The sequence below is a fragment of the Capricornis sumatraensis genome, chromosome 11, assembly GCF_032405125.1.
Source record: "Capricornis sumatraensis isolate serow.1 chromosome 11, serow.2, whole genome shotgun sequence".
Lineage (NCBI taxonomy): Eukaryota > Metazoa > Chordata > Mammalia > Artiodactyla > Bovidae > Capricornis > Capricornis sumatraensis.
In genome coordinates, this window is record NC_091079.1 from 85,946,056 (window position 1) to 85,970,894 (window position 24,839).

The 24,839-nt window shown below is 40.0% G+C and overlaps 1 protein-coding gene across 4 annotated transcripts in view; it reads right to left on the bottom strand.

Annotated features, from left to right (window-relative positions):
* CPQ (carboxypeptidase Q) overlaps positions 1–24,839 on the bottom strand; it is a 566,361-nt gene that overhangs the window by 113,800 nt on the left and 427,722 nt on the right. For all 4 annotated transcript variants that reach the window (XR_011145724.1, XM_068983905.1, XM_068983906.1 and 1 more), the window contains exon 6: positions 9,972–10,063. Coding sequence is in view for 3 of the 4 variants with exons in the window: in XM_068983905.1 (XP_068840006.1) it covers positions 9,972–10,063 (92 nt within the window). In the remaining variant the exon portion in view is untranslated. The remainder of the gene's footprint in view (positions 1–9,971; positions 10,064–24,839) is intronic.

Genomic DNA, 24,839 nt, shown 5'->3' on the forward strand with positions numbered 1-24,839 from the left:
TGGCTAGAGTTAGGATAAACTAATGTATTTAGAATGATCATACATCCCATCCCTCATTTAATAAAGCCTGTTTAAAATATTGCCCTTATTAATGACTACCAGAACACAGCAGTGTTCATAATCCCAGTAATTCAATTGCCAGTAGTTTGTGCAATAAATCAGGAAAAGGTTAAAATATTTTTCATGCCAGAATAGAACATATCAATCTATTTTATTTGATTACTTTGTGTAATGAGGCTTTTTCAAGGCCAGATTACCTTACTCATTATAATTATGCCAGATCATATTTTTGCTTAAAATGGAAAAGATTTAAAAATGCCAGCAATAGAGTTGAAACTAATCTATTGTGTTTTTCCTCCTTTGTATGTTTCAGGACATGAGAAATGACATCCTGCTCTCCTTCTAAGAGTAGAGAAGAAAGTAACATTGTTCCCATGAAAAGCAGATTAGGCAAATGGCATCTGGACAACACTCATTTGACTCATTGAAGTGAAAATTCAATAAAATCATCTGCAATGTTTTTTAATTCCAAAGTTAAATTCCACTCTGATAAGTAAACTCTTAAAAATCACTAAAGCACAATAATATCCTCTACGTGTGGTGACATTCCTTTCTCAGTGAATGCAAGCTGAATTCAACCAAAAAAAAAAAAACTGTTCATATTTTTTAAAAATAATAATTTTATCAACAAAGAATAACTCAAAGCATTTTCTGACACTCTTTTCCCACTTTCTAGAATAAACTCTTTCGGGGACATAAGGGAAATCTCCCTTCCCAAACCTGATGGAGCATCAGGCCCCGTTTGGCTCCAGCTGAGTTCCAGCAGCTCCACCCTGCTGTGAGGTCTGTCTCTATGGAGTCAGCTGTGGTCATGAGAGGAGGGCATTTCTATAACCTGCTCTCCCGTGTTCCCCCAAATTGAAATAAGGTCACTCCAACCATGAATAGCTCCACAAACTTCATGCTGGGTAAAAAGGCCTTTGATCTTGGTAAATCATAAGACAGAACAAAGAATGAAGGCAAGGAAACAGGAAAGGGTGAAACAATGATGGCCATTAGAAGTGGAGTCAGAACATTTCCTGGGACTTTTCAGAACTGTATCTCATAAAATTATTATTCCCACAAGAATGGTCAGAAATAAAAAGTCTAACAAATACTACTATATATTGGGTAGGATGGGGGAGCAGTTAGGACTCTTGTATGTTGCTGGTGAGAATGTCAAATGGTATAACCTCCTGCCACTTTGACAGTTTCTAACAAAGGTAGACATTTGTCTCTCACATGAGCCAGCAATTCTACTCCTAGAAGAGAAAAGAAATGCATATCTTCACCTAAAGATTTGTACAAAAATTTGATATCAGCCTTATTTACAATAGCTAAAGCTAGGAGCAACCCAAATGACCGTAAGTAGGAGAATGGATGAAGAAGTTGTGTTATATACTACTCACACAATAGGAAACTTGGACGTGATCAAGCAGGAGATGGCAAGAGTGAACATCAACATTTTAGTAATCAGTGAACTAAAATGCATGGGAATGGGTGAATTTAATTCAGATGATCATTATATCTACTATTGTAGGCAAGAATTCCTTAGAAGAAATGCAGCAGCCCTCATAGGCAATAAAAGAGTCTGAATTGAAGTACTTGGGTATAATCTCAAAAATGACAGAATGATCTTGGTTCATTTCCAAGGCAGACCATTCAACATCACAGTAATCCAAGTCTATGCCCCAACCACTAATGCCGAAGAAGGTGAAGTCAAATGGTTCTATGAAGACCTACAAGATCTTTTAGAACTAATACTAAAAATAGATATCCATTTCATCACAGGGGATTGGAATGCAAAAGTAGGAAGTAAAGAGATACTTGGAGTAATGGCCAAGTTTGGCCTTCGAGTGCAAAATGAAGCATGGCAAAGGCTAACTGAGTTTTGCCAAGAGAACACACTGGTCACTGCAAACACTCTCTTCCAACAACGCAAGAGACAACTCTACACATGAACATCACCAGATGGTCCATACCGAAATCAGGGTGATTATATTCTTTGCAGCCAAAGATGGAAAAGCTCTACACAGACAGCAAAGACAAGATCTGGAGCTGATTGAGGCTCAGATCATGAGCTCCTTATTGCAAAATTCAGGCTTAAATTGAAGAAAGAAGAGAAAATCACTAGACTTTTCAGATATGACCTAAATCAAATCCTTCATGATTATACAGTGGAGGTAATGAATAGATTCAAGGGATTAGATTTGGCAGAGTGTCCAAAGAACTATAGATGGAGGTTCGTAACATTGTACAGGATGGGGTGACCAAAGCCATCCCCAAGAAAGAGAAATACAAGAAAGCAAAGTGGCTTTCTGAGGAGGCCACAAATAGCTAAGAAAAAAGGGAAGCAAAAGGCAAAGGAGAAAGGGAAAGATATATACAACTCGATGCAGAGTTCCAGAAAATGGCAGGGAGAGATAAGAAAGCCTTCTTATGTGAACAATGCAAAGGAATAGAGGAAAATAACAGAATGAGAAAGACAAGAGATACTTCAAGAAAATTGGAGATGCCAAGGGAATATTTCATGCAAAGATGGGCACAATAAAGGGCAGAAACAGCAAGACCTAACAGAAGCAGACAAGATTAAGAAGAGGTGGCAAGAATATACAGAAGAACTATACAAAAAGGTGTTAATAACCCAGAAAACCATGAAGGTGTGGTCACTCACCTAGAGCCCGACATTTTGGAGTGTGAAGTCAAGTGGGCCTTAGGAAGAATTACTACGAACAAAGCTAGTGGATGTGATGGAATTCCAGCTGAGTTATTTCAAATTCTAAAAGACGATGCTGTTAATGTGCTGCACTTAATATGTCAGCAAATTTGGAAAAATCAGCAGTGGCAATAGGACTACAAGCAAGGTAATGCTTAAAATCCTTCAAGCCAGGCTTCAACAGTATGTGAATTGAGAAATTCCAGCTGTACAAGTTGGATTCAGAAAAGGCAGAGGAACCAGAGATTAAATTGCCAACATACACCGGATCATAGAAAAAGCAAGGGAATTCCAAAAAAACATCTACTTCTATTTCATTGACTACACCAAAGCCTTTGATTTTGTGGATCATAACAAACTGTGGAAACTTCTTAAAGAGACGGGAATACCAGAGCACCTTACCTGCCTCCTGAGAAATCTGTATACAGATCAAGGAGCAACAGTTAGAACTGACCATGGAACAAAGGACTGGTACAAAATTGGGAAAGGAGTATGTCAAGGCTGTATAATGTCACCCTGCTTATTTAACTTATATGCAGAGTACATCATGAGAAATGCTGGGCTGGATGAAGCACAAGCTGGAATCAAGACTGCTGGGAGAAATGTCAATAACCTCAGAAATGTGGATGATACCACTTTAATGGCAGAGAGTGAAGAGGAACTAAAAGAGCCTCTTGAAGAAGGTGAAAGAGGAAAGTGAAAAAGCTGGGTTAATACTCAACATTTGGAAAACAAGATCACGGCATCTGGTCCCATCATTTCATCGCAAATAGATGGGGAAAAAGTGGAAGCAGTGACAGATTTTATTTTCTTGGGCTCCAAAATCACTGCGGACAGTGACTGCAGCCACAAAACTAAAAGCTGCTTGCTCCTTGGAAGAAAAGATATGGCAAAGCTAGACAAAATAATAAAAAGGAGAGACATCATTTTGCTGACAAAGGTCCATATAGTAAAAGCTGTGGCTTTTCTAGTAGTCATGTATGGATATGAGAGTTGGACCATAAAGAAAGCTGAGCACTGAACAGCTGATGCTTTTGAATTGTGGTGATGGAGAAGACTCTTGAGAGTCCTTGGACTGCAAGGAAATCCAACCAATCCATCCTAAAGGAAATCAGTCCTGAATATTCATTGGAAGGATAGACTGAAGCTGAAGCTCCAATAGTTTGGCCACCTGATACGAAGCGTGAACTCATTGGAAAAGACCCTGATTCTGGGAAAGATTGAGGGCAAGAGGAGAAGAGCACAGCAGAGGATCGCATTTTATCACTGAGTGCTAATTATTCCTCAATAAAACAGCAGGAAAGATGCATTGTTATTGTTTAGTTGCTAAGTCCCATCTGCCTCTTTTGTGAAGCCATGCATTAAGCAGGAAGTTAGCTGAAGGTAAGCGGGGTGGCCCCTTCACCTAAACATCCAATGGCCGCCTAATCCCACCAAGAAATTCACAAGCCTGCTACGCCCCTATCAGTACTCCAAAATAGTTAGAGGACCTGGAAAAATTCCCCACTGACCGACTGATGGGACTTCACTACTCTGTCACAGGGGCACACCTCACACTGTGTGAGTGTGCTAAGTCACAGCCATGTTCAACTCCTTGTGAGCTGATCCACTGTAGACCACCAGGCTCCTCTGTCCATGGAGGTTTCCAGGCGAGAATACTGGAGCGGGTCTCCATTTCCCTCTCCAGGGAATCTTCCCAAACCACGGATAGAACCTGTGTCTCTGGAGTCTTCTTGCATTGGCCAGCGGATTCTTTCTTTTTTTTTTTTAATTTTTTTTAGTTTTTTATTTTTTTAATTTTAAAATCTTTAATTCTTACATGAGTTCCCAAACATGAACCCCCCTCCCACCTCCCTTCCCATAACATCTCTGTGGGTCATCCCCATGCACCAGCCCCAAGCATGCTGTATCCTGCATCAGACATAGACTGGCGATTCAATTCTTACATGATAGTATACATGATAGAATGCCATTCTCCAAAATCATCCCACCCTCTCCCTCTCCCTCTGAGTCCAAAAGTCTGTTATACACAGCTGTGTCTTTTTTCCTGTCTTGCATACAGGGTCATCATTGCCATCTTTCTAAATTCCATATATATGTGTTAGTATACTGTATTGGTGTTTTTCTTTCTGGCTTACTTCACTCTGGATAATCGGCTCCAGTTTCATCCATCTCATCAGAACTGATTCAAATGAATTCTTTTTAATGGCTGAGTAATACTCCATTATGTATATGTACCACAGCTTTCTTATCCATTCATCTGCTGATGGACATCTAGGTTGTTTCCATGTCCTGGCTATTATAAACAGTGCTGCGATGAACATTGGGGTACATGTGTCTCTTTCAATTCTGGTTTCCTCGGTGTGTATGCCCAGCAGTGGGATTGCTGGTTCATAACGTAGTTCTATTTGCAATTTTTTAAGGAATCTCCACACTGTTCTCCATAGTGGCTGTACTAGTTTGCATTCCCACCAACAGTGTAGGAGGGTTCCCTTTTCTCCACACCCTCTCCAGCATTTATTGCTTGCAGGTTTTTGGATCGCAGCCATTCTGACTGGTGTGAAGTGGTACCTCATTGTGGTTTTGATTTGCATTTCTCTGATAATGAGTGATGTTGAGCATCTTTTCATGTGTTTGTTAGCCATCCGTATGTCTTCTTTGGAGAAATGTCTATTTAGTTCTTTGGCCCATTTTTTGATTGGGTCGTTTATTTTTCTGGAATTGAGCTGCATAAGTTGCTTGTATATTTTTGAGATTAAAAATATGGAACGCTTCATGAATTTGTGGCCAGCAGATTCTTTACCACTGAGCCACCAGGGAAGCTCCTGAAAAATGTGTTACTTTTAAATGAATCAATAAAGTACAAACAATATACATTTAAATAATTCTCAAGTTCATGTGATAATGTAAGGAGCCTGCGGAAAGGATCTCCACACTAGGAGAGAAAAGTTTACAGTTTATCAAAATACGTGAAATAACTTTTAAAAATTAATTCATTTATTTTAATTGGAGGCTAATTACTTTATAATACTGTGGTGTTTTTGCCATTAAAAATAAAGAGAGAATAATATGTACACAGCTCTGCAGCCCTTATGGGACTTTATGCTATGAATTGTTATGGGCATGCTGGATGGACACCAGGAATGATTTCTATTCAAGTTGACTCCAAAATATAGCGAAAAACTCAGTATTTCCTGTTTGAATATTTATTAGTAATGCTTGCTAAAATGCTCATAGACATTTTTCAGTTGGAATCTGCTTCCTTGTAAAGTGTTTTAGATATCACAATAAAGTTCGATTTTTGTTTCAAAATTTATATGCAAACCACAAATAGCCTCACATATTTCATGACAATTAAGTAAGGCTAGCAATTATTATAATAATTGAACTAATACTTTATAAGAAAGCATAATTATGAAATAAAGGCAGCTATTAATCTGAATACAATTTTGAAAATTAGGTAATAAGTTTAAGCATATGATTTTAAATCATTTTAATTTTATATATTTTTCTATGAATATATTAATTATAAACAAAGATATATTTCCTAAGAAAAGGATAATAAATGGTAATATTAATTTTATTCCCATGAAAGTTTAGCTTATATACATATCCATTAAAGTAATATTTATAGAACTTTTACTGTTGAAAAGATTCTATAATGATAAAAAAAGAATATATTCAGGGCAACAAAAAAGAAGAAACAATAATTTTTCACAAACTACAAAAAGAAGAAATTTTCTTTATAATTAATGCTGTGAAAGTCTAGCTAACTTTAATGGTAAAACTCTACACCAAATAATGCATAAAAAAAGAGTGGTAATGTAATTTACGTTACTGAAATAATGTCTTTCTGCAAAACACTTAACTGGCTCCAAATAAAATGTATAAAATTATCATTTAGGTCATACAAAGTTATAAATAAATCATTATATGGAAATAACATGAAAATATTTTATGATTTTTATCATATAAATTAAGGATCAATGAACTGTTTCTGTAAAGGGCCAGATACTTATTATTTTGGGAGTTGCAGGCTACATACAATCTCAGTCACATAATCAGTTAAAACATATAAAAACATTCTTGTCTTGAGGTCTGTACATAAACATATGGATTTAGTCCACAGGCCATAACTTACTGATCCTTGATATAGATCATTAATAAACATAACTGTATCATAAAAATGCTAGCATAGTTATTTTAAAAGTTCAAATCTTTTCTTTTTATAATTACCAAATTAAAGTTCTCTTCTTGTTACTGCAGTTTTATTAATACATCTTTTTTTTTTTTTCTTGAAGTAGAGAACGGCAGAGCTTCAGAAGAGTTCCTTTAGTTGTTTTGTTTTTAATAGAGGCCAAGATGTATAGATTCTAAACGCGCCCTCTTAAAAATAATTTAATTACTCCCTTGTCCTCTGGATAAAGCGCAAACTTCGAAACATGGTGTGCACCTTCTCATCCAGGCTCCTTTTTCTCTCTCTTCTTTGCTCCTCCCGTGGGGCACCTTGCATTTGATGCAGCAGCCACTCTGAATGCCTCTCAGTTTCTGCTGTGGTCAGTGATCTCTGTACCTCCAGCCTTGGTGCATGGAGGTCCCACTGCTCCGGACTCACTTCCTCTCTGCCAACACCTTTCCCTTACCTGGCTTCTGCTTAGTCCTCAGTCTCTGCTTAGATGTCATTTCTCTCATGTAGTCCATTGTGACGGCTCCCGAAGCCCAGGTTACGTGGATTTCCTGTCTCTGCCATCACTGATTTATTTTTTTACCAGAACACTCTTAACACATTATATTGTGGTTGAAGCTCAGTGGTTGGTGCCATTCTTTGGATAGCTGTCTCAGTAAGGTCAGGGTGAGGCTTCTTAATGACAGTAAACCTAACGCCTAATATGGTACCTGAGACGGTAGATTTTCAGAGAATACGAAATGAATGTTGCTGGGTTTAGAATGACTTCCTGTGATCTCTGATTTTTTAGTCTGATCTCTCCTACTACAATGGAGAAAAGATGATGCTACTGACCCACCAACCAAAGAACATAATCTGAAATAATCTTATTCTCCATGAACACTTGAGGCCTTAAGAACTGAAGTAGAGAAAGAGTTGGGCAAAAGGCATGGCCTTCCTTTGTACAGAAAGTAACAATATTTAGTGACCAAATTTGTGACCCTGAACTTACTCTTAAGCTCTGCATAATTGAAATAGGGTAACAGAGACTGACTTTGTCAAATGATCAAAAAGGATACAAACACAACTCGGAAAACAGCAGACTTCTCTCTGATTTAGATAACTGAAATTTACAAGACGTGTTCCTTTTAGCCTGCAGATGCAGGGAGAACAGTCCAGCAGACCAGATCCCGCTCCTCTGCCCAGCCACCACTGCTCAGCAGTCACTGACTGGGGGATTCCTCTTTAAACCAACGTTTGATTTGTGCTTGTACATTTTGCCCCTTCTCCCCTTTCTCAAAGGTTGTTCTTGATATTAATCTCCCTGCCCCTCAATTTTTTTAAAAATTAAGTTTAGTTGATTTATAATATTGTTTTAATTTTAGGTGTACAGCAAAGTGATTCAGTTATGTATACATATTTTTTCAGAATATTTTCCATTATAGGTTATTCCAAGATTCTGTACATCTTCTGTTATATAGTAAGTTCTTGTTGCTTATCTATTTTATATAGTAGTTTGTATGTGATAATGCCATTCTCCTAATTTGTCCCCCGCCACCCTGACTCCCTTTCCCCTTTGGTAACTGGAAATTTGTTTTCTATGTCTGTGGTTCTGTTTCTGTTTTGTATATACATTCATCTGCATTATTTCAGATTTCACATATAAGTGATGTCATAAAATATTTATCCTTCTCTGTCTAACCTACTTCACTTAGTATGATATTCTCTAGGTTCATTCATGTTGCTGCAAATGTCAGTTTTTTATGACTGAGTAATAATACCCCACTGTATGTATGTATGTACATACATATATATATATATATATACACACACCACATCATAAGTCTGTTGACTGGCACTTGGGTTCTTTTCATGTCTTGGCTATTGTAAATTAGTGCCTCCATGAACACTGGGGTGCATGTACCTTTTCAGATTAAGGGTTTTTATCCTTCCCAGATATATGCCCAGGTGTGGGATTCCTGGGTCATATGGTAGTTCTAGTTTTCATTTTTTTAAGGAACCTCCATACTGTTTTCTGAAGCGGCTGCACCAATTCACATTCCCACCAACAGGTTATGTGGGTTCCTTTTTCTTTCAGAATGTATTATTTGCAGCCATTTTAATGATGTCCATTCTGACTGATGTGAAGTGATACCTCATCGTGGGTTTGATCTGCATTTCTCTAATAATTAGTGATGTTGAGCATCTTTTCATGTGTCTTTTGGCCATCTGTATGCCTTCTTTGGAGAAATGTCTTATAAGGTCTTTGCTCATTTTTGATTGGGTTGTTTGTACATTTTGGATATTAGATCTTTGTTGATCAAGTCATTTGCAAACATTTTCTCCCATTCCACTGATTGCCTTTTTTTTTTTCTTTATGGTTTCTTTTGCTGTGCAAAAGCTTTTAAGCTTGATTAGGTCTCATTTGTTTATTTTTGCTTTTATTTCTTTTGCCTTGAGAGCCCCTGTTCCCTGTCTTAAATGTGGTCTTGTATTTCTGTATATGATCTTCCACTATCACCTTCTTGCCTCAGGCTTCACTGTTGCCTTATTTTGGTCAGTGTCAAACCACACTGCCCTCCACATTCCCAGGCCTGAGACCTCTGCTTGCTGCCATTCCCATGGCCATTATCCTGGCTGACTCGAGGTCTCAGGATGTGGCTTTCAAACACCAGCACTTGGGACCTTGGGGCATGAGGGTGGGCTCAAGAGGAACAGGGACCGTGAGACTGTCACTGCTTCTCTGGTATACATGAGCATGGCAGGACTGGAGAGTCGACAAAAATGGCTACATAGCAAGTGGACTTTTCCTAATGCCACAGACTAATGTAGAATTAGAAAATCCTTCAGCTCACCAGGGGGTTCTCCTCTATGGGGCTGAATGAGGAAGATTTCTGCAAGGGGTGTTTGCCAGGGTCAGCCTACCACAGAGTACTGCTGAGTCTTCAGGACAATAGAGGGAATTTTCAAACCAACACCGTCAGTGCTTTTGGTGTATTTACACTGATCTTACACGTGCAAGTGCCCAGCAGTCCGTGGCTGCTCTCCTACCTTGTGCAGCTGGTAATACTGGGAGGAACCGATTCCACCTTGCTCCTCTGCGGTCCAGAGCACCAAACGCAGGGTTCTCTTTGGACGCAGCCCTGGGAATAATAATAAAACAAGTGATTCTTCAGTTGATTTTGAATTAAAAAAAAAAAATGGCAGGGCCTCTCATCTGAATTCTGCAGGAGGGAAGCAGGAGGGAATCAGAGGTATGCCCTTTCATCTCTTGCTGGTGTGGCTGCCTGATTCACGGTGTGGCAGACCCAGCAAAGGAGGACCCTCAGGGCCAATCTCCAGGGCAGGTTAATGATGAAAGGGATTGTGATGAATGCTGTCTGCAGCCCAGGGAGTGAGAGCCTCTGTTCATATTTTTAACTGGACAATGTACCCAGTAGGACACAATTGATGGCCAAGTTCACTGGGCTACTAGAGTTCATCCAGAAGACGTAGTTAGGAAGACTCTAGGCAGATCCTGAGGCCTTCCTTCCCATGATTAACTGAAACCCTGTGATTAGTCTCTACTTCAAGATAAGGTATGGAATGGGTTGCTTCTTAGTCTAAATACATGAGTATAACCAACTGCCCATGCTATCCTTAGTAATGAATGATCATGAAGAAAACACAATGCTGCATTCATTGACACGGGAAATACAAACTTACATCCTGCAAGCATTGAAGTTACTGGCAGATCTGGCATATTTAGAACCAGTTTTGAGTGATGGTGTCAGCTCCGTAAAAGTTAACTACAAGGGTCAAACAGTATGTTGGGAGTTCCACTTTTTGACCAAGACTTGAAACTTATTTCTGATTTGGACCTGATAATGTTGCTTCTGAGAAATAATAAGTGCAGAAAAACATGAAGCGGGGCTTAAACCTCATTAAGAAGACCTTTCCTCTTGCCTCACTGCAGGGAAGCCATAGGGAAGGACTCTGAATGGCCACGAGACAGACATACAGCAAGCATCAAGTATAACTACCCAGTGCCGCCACCCAGGCACGTGGCCTTCTTGAAGGGAGCAGGCTGCTTGACTGCAGCCTGGATGATAAGTGCTTCTGGGAAATGGAGCTCTGTTCCTCCTCCTCTGGACACCGACAAGAATTCTCTCCTTGCATAAGTCTAGTGCTAAGGTACTGAAAAGGAGTTAAGCTTTTCACTAAATGAAACACTATGAAATGACTTTACACCTGAGCAATTTAGACATCAAACAGCACAGGCTGTTGAGTTCCAACTGTTGAGTTGAGTTGAGTTGAGTTGAGTTGAGGCAGGCTGACCTAAGTTCCAACTGAAGCCCAGAAAAGCAGTGTCCACATTCAGTTGTTCAGCAGATCCCATTGGTGTTTCCTGCTAAGTCTATCTAGAATCCAACTTTTCACCTCTGCTCCCATGCTGGTCCAAGACCCACCCATTTTTGTCTGGACTGTTGCAGTCGCCTCCAAGCTGGTCTCCCTGCCACAGTCCATGCCCCTCTGCAGGTGATGGTCTGCACTTCAGTCAGCAGGCCCCTTGTAAAACATATGCCAGAGCATGTCATTTCTCTGTTCAAGACCTCCAAGAGCCACAGTGTAAGCTTCTGGTTCAATGTGATGCCCCCAGTGCCTAGACTGTTTGGCACACATATTTGGTGCCCAATAAATAGGTACCAAACTACTGCACAATTGCACTCATCTCACACGCTAGAAAAGTAATGTTTAAAATTCTCCAAGCCAGGCTTCAGCAATACATGAACCATGAACTTCCAAATTTCAAGCTGGTTTTAGAAAAGGCAGAGGAACAAGAGATCAAATTACCAACATCCACTGGATCATCCTAAAAGCAAGAGAGCTCCAGAAAAACATCTATTTCTGCTTTATTGACTGTGCCAAAGCCTTTGACTGTGTGGATCCCAATAAACTGTGGAAGATTCTGAAAGAGATGGGTTTCTGCCTTTTGAGAAACCTGTACGCAGGTCAGGAAGCAACAGTTAGAACTGGACATGGAACAAAAGACTGGTTCCAAATAGGAAAAGGAGTACGTCAAGGCTGTATATTGTCATCTGCTTATTTAACTTCTATGCAGAGTACATCATGAGAAACGCTGGGCTGGAGGAAGCACAAGCTGGAATCAAGATTGCTGGGAGAAACATCAATAACCTCAGATATGCAGATGACACCACCTTTATGGCAGAAAGTGAAGAGGAACTAAAGAGCCTCTTGATGAAAATGAAAGAGGAGAGTGAAAAGTTGGCTTAAAGCTCAACATTCAGAAAACAAAGATCATGGCATCCAGTCCCATCACTTCATGGCAAATAGAAGGGTCAACAGTGGAAACAGTGGCTAACTTTATTTTTCTGGGCTCCCAAATCACTGCAGATGGTGATTGCAGCCATGAAATTAAAAGACACTTGCTCATTGGAAGGAAAGTTATGACCAAGCTAGACAGCATATTCAAAAGCAGAGACATTACTTTGCCGACTAAGGTCCATCTAGTCAAGGCTATGGTTTTTCCAGTGGTCATGTATGGATGTGAGAGTTGGACCATTAAGAAGGCTGAGTGCTGAAAAATTGATGCTTTTGAACTGTAGTGCTGAAGAAGACTCTTGAGAGTCCCTTGGACTGCAAGGAGATCCAACCAGTCCATCCTTAAGTAGATCAGTCCTGGGTGTTCAATGGAAGGGCTGATGTTGAAGCTGAAACTCCAATACTTTGGCCACCTGATGCAAAGAGCTGACTCATTTGAAAAGACCCTGATGCTGGGAAAGAATGAGGGTAGGAGGAGAAGGGGATGACAGAGGATGAGATAGTTAGATGGCATCACCAACTCGATGGACATGGGTTTGGGTGGATTCCGGGAGTTCGTGATGGACAGGGATGGCTGGTGTGCTATGGTTCATGGGGTCGCAAATAGTCAGACACAACTGAGTGACTGAACTAAACTGAACTGAAATAGGTACCAAATGAATAAATAAATCCAAGGTGTGGTGTCTTAGAGTAAAAGTCAAAGCTCTCTAACACTATCCCAGCCTCATCTCCTAAAACTTTCCTGCTAGTTCATTTTCCAGGCAAAGTATTACAGTTGAAAAATGTGGACAGATCTGCTGAGCCCTGCTATCAACAGGCACCAGGTGTGTAACCACTGAGATATTTCTCCACCTGAACTTCAGCTTCCTTATCTGAAGAGTGGAGGGAATATTACATGTTCACAACATAACAATTTCCCAGGGTGGTTGTGAGGATGAAATGAGATGTGATGCTGTATGTAAGACACTCTGTGTCTGGCATGTGGCAGACACTCAATGAACAAATTATAAAACTACCCAATGGATAGCCAGGCACAGAGCATACGCTTTTACCCATAGAGAGAAGGAGCATCTAAATACTCCGTACAGACAATCTTCCAAAGTCATTTGAAGACTTTTTCAGCAGAGGCTAACAAAGAACCCTGCTGAAAAAGAATCCTGAAGGGCCCACTGCCTGCTCCACAGAGTCAAACTGCCTACTCATCTTCATGGCACAAACTGCTGTTGGAGAAAGAAACTTAATCAGTCTATCCAAAGATTACAGTCATTGGCTCCTCAAACAGAAATGTGCTTAATGTCAATTTAAACCAAATGACATTTTGCTTGCAACATAGAAAACAGTAAAAGAAAAAAGGATAAAGTGCTGCAAATGAAAATTCTGAACATTTTTTAAAACCCACAGAAAAGGGGGAAAAAGCTTTCTGTTTACATATCTCTGCCTTTACCAGCAAAACAGTACCAAATTATTAAAATGATGGAATTCTCTAAATAAGGATCAAGTGACAGTTTAGCACGAATTAGAGAAAAATTAATTTTTCAAAGCAAATGCTCTGTATATCCCCATAGACTTGGCGTTCTAACTTGCAAATCATTGCTGTATAGGATTAGTCTCCCTCACATTTCAAATCAGCCAGGTGGCCAGTGATGTTCTATTAAGATAACAAAAAAGTGATCTGTTTGAAGTAAGGGATGCTAAAACCCGCAAACACCAGCAGCCTAGCTAGTGCACAGCTGGCCCTGAGGAGACAAAGAGACCCCCACCCTCACGCAGTCCTGGAGAAATTCAGTCCCCATTCTACTCCGCAATCAAGGTGAAGGCCCAACAGAAGAGGTTAGGAAACCGGCGGTTAAGCAGATACCGACTGAGCTGCAAAGTCTCTTCTCTGCTCTGACCTTCTGATTGCCCCTAGGACCTAAGAGAAAGGGACTTCACTCAGCCCCAGACCCTGACTCTAGCCTGGAGTTCGAGCTCCCAGGCCACCTGAGTCCACAGACAGGCAGTGCGGGGCACAGGGAGGTGTTGGCCCTGGGATCTCAATAAACTCGGGGTTCCTGCTCTGCCCCTTCTAGCTCTGTGACTTCAGGGGAGTTGTCTAATCTCTCTGAGCCTCAGTTTCTTCATCTACACAGTAAGGAAAAGAGTAATTGCCTTATGGCCTTGTTAAGAAAATTAAATGAGACCAGGCATTTAAGTAAATATGAAGCACAGTTCCTGGCACACAGTAGGCTTTCAAGAATCGTGTGTTAGCTTCTTTCTACATCACTCCATGAACTTTAGCCTGTGCCAGTGATTTCCAGGAGGTGCCTGTGAGAGTACCAGGAAAGAGGCATCTTCCTCGTTCCTCTTCCCTAGGAGCCGCAGAACATCTTTGTTTACACAGAATACACTCGCAGCCAAGGGGAAGATACAAGTTTCATCTAGCTTGTGGAAAAACACATAATCTCTTTCAGCATGGAATATGCCCTCATTCCAACACAGAGCATGTCTACCTCCAAATAAACAGAAGTTGTTTCCTCACTTTAAAAACAAGACAATCAGAATTTTTAGTTTCTGGATAAAGTACACACACACACACACACACACACATACACACACACACAATATATCGGAAAGCTGAGTGAAATTGATATAAGCGATGTCTATATTTATCATTTTAAATAACAGAATTTATTGTGTATCTCAAATTTAAACTGGTTTTAAAAGCTGGGAATTTTAAGTATATGAAGTAACAAAAATAACAACAATAATAAAGGAATAATATTGACAGCAACACAACAAAGTGATTCAAGGTCAAAGGCAGGGCTCTCATCTTGTAGCAAAACCAGGGTAACGTACGAGTCCTAGCTCACAGCTCTGGCCCTGGCTCAGGGGTTCACAGCACCAGACTAAGGCAAGCACAGGAAAAAAGTCTTTGAGCTGATAGGAAGGACTCTGGGCGGAGCAGGCTTGCAGTCGTGTCTCATTGAGGTTTTGTCAGAAGATAAGCAATTAGTTCCCCCATCAATATAACAAAACTGCCCAGAGATCACCTGACCTCCTGGAATTTTTAATTAGAACTTTAGAGAGTACAAAAAACATTATATGGGATTACAGTTATCCTTTAAAAGAACATAGACTACGGATAATACGTCAGAATTTTGCCTTTGTTTATGAAATATGACATACAAGCACTCACTTTCATTTCATTGAGGAGAGTGACAACGCTCCCGGGAAAACAGTGTCTATGAGAAAGGGTGAAGATAATCCGGTAGGAGCTTATTTTTTGTTGTTATCAAATTTAAAGATAAGAAGGTTGAGAGTAAAACTGATAAATCGGAAAGGTCAACTGACTGTCCTACACTTGGATGAGGAGTGAGCCAAAATTAGATTAATCCACCCCTGTAGAGAGATTTTCCAAATTATGAATTCTAAAGAACACTATTTATAAACAAAGTGTATTAACCCAAACGCCTGTTTACTACTCCGCTTCAATCCTACCAAAATTATATAAGTACTCTTCTCTGTTCTGAGACCTAATTTTTCAGCATGCATGCATGCTAAGTCACTTCAGTCATGTCCAGCTCTTTGCGATCCCATGGGCTGTAGCCCCCCAGGCTCCTCTGTCCATAGGATTCTCTAGGCCTGAATACTAGAGTGCTTTGCCATTCCCACCTCCAGGGGCTCTTCCCAACCCAGGGATCATACCTGTGTCTCCTACACTGGCAGGCAGGTTCTTTACCACTAACAGCACCTGGGAAGCCCAAATTTTGCAGAGAAAACACATTTTTCTCTTATAGTAAATATACTCAATTTATACATATATGCAGTTTTAGATCATAAATACACTTGTTGTCCAGCTCCTCTTTATCAACAATTCAATATCTGCACTTAGAGATGTCTAATTCTCAGTGGTAAAGAATAAGTCTGCCAATGCAAGACACTCAGGTTTGATCCTTGGATCCAGAAGATTCTTCGGAGGAGGAAATGGCAACCTATTCCAGTATTCTTGCCTGGAAAATCCCATGCAGGGAAGACCCTAGAGGGCTGCAGTCCATGGGGTTGCAAAGAGTCAGCCATGATTGCATCTATTACACAATTCTGTAATAAACTCGACTAGTATAAGTGTAGTATCTAAATTAAACAATAAATAATGATATGTGCTGTGCTTAGTCCCTCAGTCATGTCTGACTCTTTGCGACCCCAGGGACTGTAGCCCACCAGGCTCCTCTGTCCATGGGGATTCTCCAGGCAAGAATACTGGAGTGGGTTGCCCTGCCCTCCTCCAGGGGACTTTCCCCAACCCAGGGACTGAACCCAGGTTTCCTGCAGTGCTGGTGGATTCTTACCACCTGAGCCACCAAGGCAGCCTATGTTATATTAGCACATAAGCTGAGTGAGATGAGGCAGTGAACACAGTGGTTAAGCATATAGGTTTGGAGGTGGAGACCTACTTCAATTTTGGCCAACTTACTTAGCTCATTATATATGAAAACATTACACTGATTTTTTAAAACAGGGGACATGGTTACATAAAGATTCATTATTTTTGTGAAGTAAATTGTGACTACTCTTTATAGGCAGGAACAGAAAATCACTCGGAAGAAGATCTTTTGTTCTCAGAAGAATCATTTGGTATCTTTCATAGTCATGTAAATATAAAGCAATTAGGCACTTTGGGGGGGAGCACTGGGGCAGGGCAACAAACTTGTAAAATTCCATCTTGCTGGTTACTGCCTCTTGAGCTCTCTGACGGAACAACCTGGATACCAGGCAGGAGATAAATCAGAGTGTGAAAGGAGCCTTCTGGGAGGAAAGCCAGTGCTCTGACTGCTGCTTCCCTGGGTGGAGGACTGGGGATGAGGGAACTGTTGAGGCAGAGTGCTGCTGTTCTTCAGTCACTAAGGCATGTCCGAATCCTTGCAACCCCATGGCCTTCCCTATCCTGCACTGTTCTGGAGTTTGCTCAAACTCATGTCCATTGAGTTGGTGATGCCATCCAACCATCTCATTCTCTGTCATCCCCTTCTCCTTTTGCCCTCAATCTTTCCCAGCATCAAGGTCTTTTCCAATGAGTCGGCTCTTCGCATCAGGTGACCAAAGTACTGGAGCTTCAGCTTCCACATCAGTCCTTCTAATGAATAGTCAGGGTTGATTTCCTTTTGGATTGACTGGTTTGGAGTCTCAAGGGTCTTCTCCAGCAACACAGTCCGAAACCATCAATTCTTCAGCGCTCCGCCTTCTTTATGGTCCAGCTCTCAGATCCATACATGACCACTGGGAAAACCATAGCTTTGGTCAGGGTGACCATGGCTAAAGGCCCCAGGGCAGGGAAGGTCCTGGAAACCACTAAAACAAAATGACCTTGATGAAGAGAGGAATCTGGGTTGTAATTGTCCTGGGCTCAACACAGTGGAGTAAGACTGAGGGGAAAGGTGAATTTTAGACTAGCGTGTGGCCAAGTCCAGAAGCTCCTCCAGATCCAGCCACTCTAGTAGAGGTTATGATTTAGAGAACAACAGCTGAGGATGGGAATATCAGCAAGGGGCGTTGTAACCTTGTTCCCCAAAATGGGCACCACTGTAACTTAAGACTGTGAACAGTGCCGTGCAGCAGGCAGAAAGAACAGCAGTCACGAGTGGATCCAGCCACAGGTTTCTGGAGGGGAAATGACCCATTTGTCTTGAGTCAAGGCTCAGGAACCTCTAGAGGAGATAATAGACTTTGTGCTAATAAGGTCTATGGAGGTTTGGATGATTAATGACAAAGAAGATTGAAGGATGAGATCATATTTATAACCTGTGTTTGTGGAGCAGGTCATAATAGTTATAATTTCCATAATTCAAAGGGAACAGTCCTACCTCATTATAAAGATTAGGATTCTATTAGCCAGGAAAATCATGATTAATCACTGCTGAAGTAGAAACGCTGTGACCACCAGGGTGTGAAGGCTGTTTCTGGCCCTTATCCAGTTTCCCACTCTTTTCCTCCTGCTTTTACCTCTCACTCTGAGCTCCAGCCACATATTTCCTACTTGTCCCTGACCCGAGATGCCATGCTGTCTCAGATTTCCGGTCCTTTGTAGACTGATGCTCTTCTTCCTATCTAGAATGCTCCTTCAACTTTTCCACCTGGCAAGCGCTTATTCATTTGACAAAGTCCATTGCTAACATTTACTTTATCTAAGATGGAACTCCTAACTCTAGGGAAAAGCTGGCTGTTCCTTTCTTAGAGTTCTTCTAGAACTTCCTACAGACTTCTCTGTCAATTTTCAGCCACACTTACATGTTGGTTTCCCCACCAGATCACTAATTTTCTGAGACTTACTTGTTTCTCTTCTTCATAATCCTGACCCAGTCCCTGACATGCAGCAAGTGCTGAATAACTGTTTACTGACTGACTGAATGAATGAGTGAATAAACATATTTACATAAGTGTATACGTAGCTACTGTCTTTTCATTTAATCTAAAGCATGCTAGCTACTCCTTAGTTCAGAAAGTCAAGCCGTACTTTTACTGTGAAACCAAAGTCCAAATAACACAGGTGAAACCACCCCAGAAGCCTGGTTAACATGCACTTCAACTTCTGCATCTGTTTCAGTTACGAATACATTTACCTACTTTTGTACCACAGGTGGATCTATTAACAGTCAAAATTATTACTCAATAGCTCTTGCTGATCAAGTCACTAAATATAGAATAAATATATTATGGTCACAGAAATCATTCTGTCAGCTAGTTGTATTAAATTATAGGTATTTACATTTTAGACTTTGATAACTCTAATTTTCACTTCAATTTCTTAATGATTATAAACAATATATCCTTAAAATATGAAAACCAATAAAAATTAGAAAACAGAACCTATAAGTATATGGTATTTCCTTATAATTTTTATATGCTTGTATTTGTATACATATACAAAGAGTGATTTTTATATTTGATTTTATTCTACTTTTACCACTTAAAAATCTTGACATATATGGCTGTGATTATAATCAATAATTTTCAAGAAAATAATTCTTAAACTTTTTACCTAGTCTCTTATTGCTGAATATTTAAGATTTTTCCTTAGGGCAAGTTTTTAAAAGTAGAAATAATTAGTCTAAATATTACAAATATTTTTAATTTTTAAGGCTCTTGAAACATATCTGTAATGCCCTAAGGAAAGCTTATCAATATATATTCCCACCAGCAGTGTATGAGAATATTCACTTCTACTTAATGTGGAAATTTTAAACTTACCTCTAATTTTTATGTCTGTCAATATGTTATATGTATATTTTCTATACTACATTCTACTCATTTTCAGCCAAAATAATTACACACAGACACACACACACATACACACACAATCTATAGTGGAGTTTAACTTGACTGAGACAAATGTTAAGTTTATATCTGATGCCTGACTAGAGTTAAAATATATGAATTTGTTTTTCTTGTTTAAAATGCCTGATCATACAGCTGTTTCATCAAAATATTTCTAAGATAAAGTTATGTCTTGTAGGGATCACAAGCCTGATCTAGCTGGCATTTTAAAACATACAATTTCTTTTTCCCTCTCATTATTTAGAGGGTTTTTATCTGCAAGGAGAAATTGAGAAGTCTGCTTAATGATAGATTTGAACTTTGAATCACACTTTTGTTAGGAGTTCTACCTTGCAACAACATCAAATGGGGAAGTTAAACAAATAGTGCAATTTAAAAAAAATTATGGTAAATAAAGCACAAGTACCAAAACCTACCTCTCTTACAAATTTACATTCGCCAATATGGTGCTCTAAATTGTATTTCTTATGAAGATGGTGCTGTGTGAGGAAGCATGAGAGTATCTGTATTTCAATCAAGGATTATCAACAAATAATGCATCTCCAACAAACAACTGAGAGGGAAGCTTTCTGGAATCCTTTTTCAACACCAAGCAGCAGATATAAAGCATAGACATTTTATTATATAATGAAGCACCATCATTAAGCTGCCCCTGTTTACTCTTCCAAATGCTCATTTTTAGGATTATGGTCGAGAGGAGGAGATGCTACCACTATTTTTAAAGATTTTCTTTGTGTATAAAATGATCTGTAAAGTTATCTAAACTTGTTTTCAACCAATAATTAATCATAATTCTTATTCTTGTTTCTATTTAAGTTTCAGTTTTCAGACCACAACATGTTTGGTCATATCAATAAATTTTTGCAATCTATTTTGAACAACAAAAAAAACCCCCTCATCTTCTTTAGCAAAAGTAACTGCTGACTGCTCTTGCTAAGGGAAAATCTCACTGTGAAAGGAACAAGATTATCAATGTGTCCCTGGAACTCTCTCTTTCCATTCCCACCATGGCCACCATTATTTAAGTCCTCTGAATTGCTGTGGTCGCCAACTAACTGCTTCTTCTCTCTGTAGAACTGCTGCCAGATTTATCTTCTTAAAATACTGCTTTGAATATGTCACTGATTAAATGAAAATCTTTAATCATTCATCATCTAAAGAAGGAGTCTGCCTCCATACTTTTTTGAATATGCATTGCTTCCAGTAAAACACAGGAGGATGCATCACCATATATGTATATTTATGAATAAATGACACATATAATATTGTCTACATGTGCAATAAATATTAGCAAGAAATTAATGTCTCGTTTTAGACAGAGAATAAATATTTTCCTGTACCCAAATGATGGTCCTACACAGCAGCTTGCTGTGGCCACTGGTTTATAGTGCAGTCGGTTGATAAAGGACAGAAATGGTATGGACCTAACAGAAGCAGAAGATATTAAGAAGAAGTGGCAAGAATACACAGAAGAACTGTACAAAAAAGATCTTCATGACCAAGATAATCACAATGGTGTGATCACTCACCTAGAGCCAGACATCCTGGAATGTGAAGTCAAGTGGGCCTTAGAAAGCATCACTATGAACAAAGCTAGTGGAGGTGATGGAATTCCAGTTGAGCTATTTCAAATCGTGAAAGATGATGCTGTCAAAGTGCTGCACTCAATATGCCAACAAATTTGGAAAACTTAGCAGTGGCCACAGGACTGGAAAATGTCAGTTTTCATTCCAATTCCAAAGAAAGGCAATGCCAAAGAATGCTCAGACTACCGCACAATTGCACTCATCTCACATGCTAGTAAACTAATGCACAAAACTCTCCAAGCCAGGCTTCAGCAACCGTGAACTTCCTGATGTTCAAGCTGGTTTTAGAAAAGGCAGAGGAACCAGAGATCAAATTGCCAACATCTGCTGGATCATGGAAAAAGCAAGAGAGTTCCAGAAAAACATCTATTTCTGCTTTATTGACTATGCCAAAGCCTTTGACTGTGTAGATCACAATAAACTGTGGAAAATTCTTAAAAAGATGGGAATACCAGACCACCTGACCTGCCTCTTGAGAAATCTGTATGCAGGTCAGGAAGCAACAGTTAGAACTGGACATGGAAAAACAGACTGGTTCCAAATAGGAAAAGGAGTACGTCAAGGCTGTATATTGTCACCCTGCTTATTTAACTTCTATGCAGAGTACATCATGAGAAACACTGGACTGGAAGAAACACAAGCTGGAATCAAGATTGCCGGGAGAAATATCAATAACCTCAGATATGCAGATGACACCACCCTTATGGCAGAAAGTGAAGAGGAACTGAAAAGCCTCTTGATGCAAGTGAAAGAGGAGAGTGAAAAAGTTGGCTTAAAGCTCAACATTCAGAAAACGAAGATCATGGCATCTGGTCTCATCACTTCATGGGAAATAGATGGGGAAACAGTGGAAACAGGGTCAGACTTTATTTTTTTGGGTTCCAAAATCAGTGCAGATGGTGATTGCAGCCATGAAATTAAAAGACGCTTACTCCTTGGAAGAAAAGTTATGACCAACCTAGATAGTATATTCAAAAGCAGAGACATTGCTTTGCTAACTAAGGTCTGTCTAGTCAAGGCTATGGTTTTTCCTGTGATCATGTATGGATGTGAGAGTTGGACTGTGAAGATGGCTGAGTGCCGAAGAATTGATGGTTTTGAACTGTGGTGTTGGAGAAGACTCTTGAGGGTCCCTTGGACTGCAAGGAGATCCAACCAGTCCATTCTGAAGGAGATCAACCCTGGGATTTCTTCGGAAGGAATGATGCTAAAGCTGAAACTCCAGTACTTTGGCCACCTCATGCGAAGAGTTGACTCATTGGAAAAGACTCTGATGCTGGGAGGGATTGGGGGCAGGAGGAGAAGGGGATGACAGAGGATGAGATGGCTGGATGGCATCACTGACTCCATAAAAGTGAGTCTGAGTGAACTCCGGGAGTTGGTGAAGGACAGGGAGGCCTGGCGTGCTGCGATTCATGGGGTCGCAAAGAGTCAGACACGACTGAGCGACTGAACTGAACTGAACTGTCCTGTTAGTTAGTGTGGCATTCACGAGCCTACACAGATGGGTTCCAATCTGCCCCTCCAGACTTGCCTCTACTTCTCCCCTTCCCAAAGTCTCATTTCCAGTAAACTGGTCTCTTCATGTTCTTCCTACTTCTGTGCTTTCCCTCACACCATCTATCCCATCCCCTTTGCCCTTTCTTTTCCTTCTTGATTTACCTATATCCCAACCATCTTTTAGAATTCAGTTCTAAGACCTCCAGTTCCACTCTCTTCTTCCTCTGAGCTCCAAAGCAATTATTTTCTGTTTTACCCATTTGGCAATTAATCATGACTAATGTATTAATACTTCCTGCTCTTGACCTCCACAAACCAGTCCCTGGTCAACTGAAGAGCCCTACACGTATTTCTGATGAATGGATTAGCACATCTAGTGGAAGTTGTTTTAAACTGAAACAAGACAGATACAGACTAGATCTGCAAAAAGAACTTTTGGACACAAGACAGTTTTAAACATTAAATCCGTTATCAGTTACATTTGCCTAAGGGAGAGTAAAGCCTGGAAAACAGGCTGGACTTGGACAGGTTTGGAACATGGAAACAGACTGGAATCTTTGCCATCTCTGTTAGATCTAGAATATTATCATTGATGACTTTGCAAATACTGAGCTCCACCCACAGGGATGTGAGGCTGACATTTTCTCAAGAGAAGTATTTGGCCTTACAGAAGATGTGTTGTTTGTCTCAAACACTTTCATTTCTCAATTATGAAAAGTGTGAACTTATTTATATTCTCCAGATGAAAGAAAACTTAGAGAAAACTCAGAGTATTTCCATGAAATCAATGCTGCATAATCTATGCATGCCACGTTGCCAAGGTAATGGATTATCTGACCTCGTGGGCCTCTTGCTTTTCCAGGTCATTATGTCACATCTTACATATAAAAGCCATTAGGGCAAGGGAGAGATTTTATATATTCTGGGTTAAAGTATTTATAGGCACTCGTAAAAATGTACTTGAGATCAGGGGATTGTTGTCATAGAAAGACTCTCCAAATTTAGCGGCTCCATCCCAGGGCCAAGCGCCCAGGGCATGTTCAGAGTCTGTGGACACTTTGCTTCTGAAATGAAACCAAACCCATGCAGAGTTATGTGCTTAGTGTGGGAAGGAATGCGATGCCTCCAATCTCGGAACTTTTCCCAGGACCCCTTGTCCTCAAACCTTAAAATCAACCTATTAGAATTCTTTTTCCCTTTGTAGACACTGACATTTCAAGAACATTATTTCCTGTCATTGATATTTAATGTGTATATATAATGCTTACTAAAACACAGCACGGTCCATCTTTGGATGTACAAGCATGTGTTTAAGAATTCCATGCCATACAAGACAGCAAAAAAGACACAGATGTGTATAACGGACTTCTGGACTCAGAGGGAGAGGGAGAGGGTGGGATGATTTGGGAGAATGGCATTGTAACATGTATACTATCATGTAAGAATCGAATCGCCAGTCTATGTCCGACGCAGGATACAGCATGCTTGGGGCTGCTGCACGGTGATGACCCAGAGAGATGTTATGGGGAGGGAGGTGGAAGGGGGGTTCATGTTTGGGAATGCATGTACACCCGCGGTGGATTCATGTCAATGTATGGCAAAACCAATACAGTATTGTAAAGTAAAATAAAGTAAAAAAAAAAAAAAAAAAGAATTCCATGCCATAAAAGAGGAAACTAATTCTGTGCTAGAACAGGTGAACATATAAATCAACAAATACTCACCTGGACTAACTGTGCAGAAATCAAGAAGATGGCATAGTCAAAGCCGCTTGACATATCAGACTCCTTAATTCAACAACTATTCTTGGTCCAGGAACAAGGAGTTTAGGACTGAAAAAGACAGTCATGCTCTTTGAAACTTACAATCAAAAAGACAAAGTGGGTAAGAAATTCCCACCTTATTCTTATCATCATTGCCATCACCATCAATCATTGTTGTAGGTACTTTCAATCTGTTTAAAGAAAATCGATTTTTAAAAATTAAGTTATCATTGCTCTGGATGGGGACTTAACTAGGTTCAAGGGTAGAACTGGGAGAAAAGGAAGAAAGGTAACGAAGAAAAGAACTGGGGGAGAGCAATGATGTAGGAGGAAAAGCAATGACAGCATCATCCATGTGATTACAGAGATGGCCAACATTCAGCACAAGATGCGGGAAGAGGGGGCCAAGATGGATGGGCACTCAGTACCCTACCAGACAC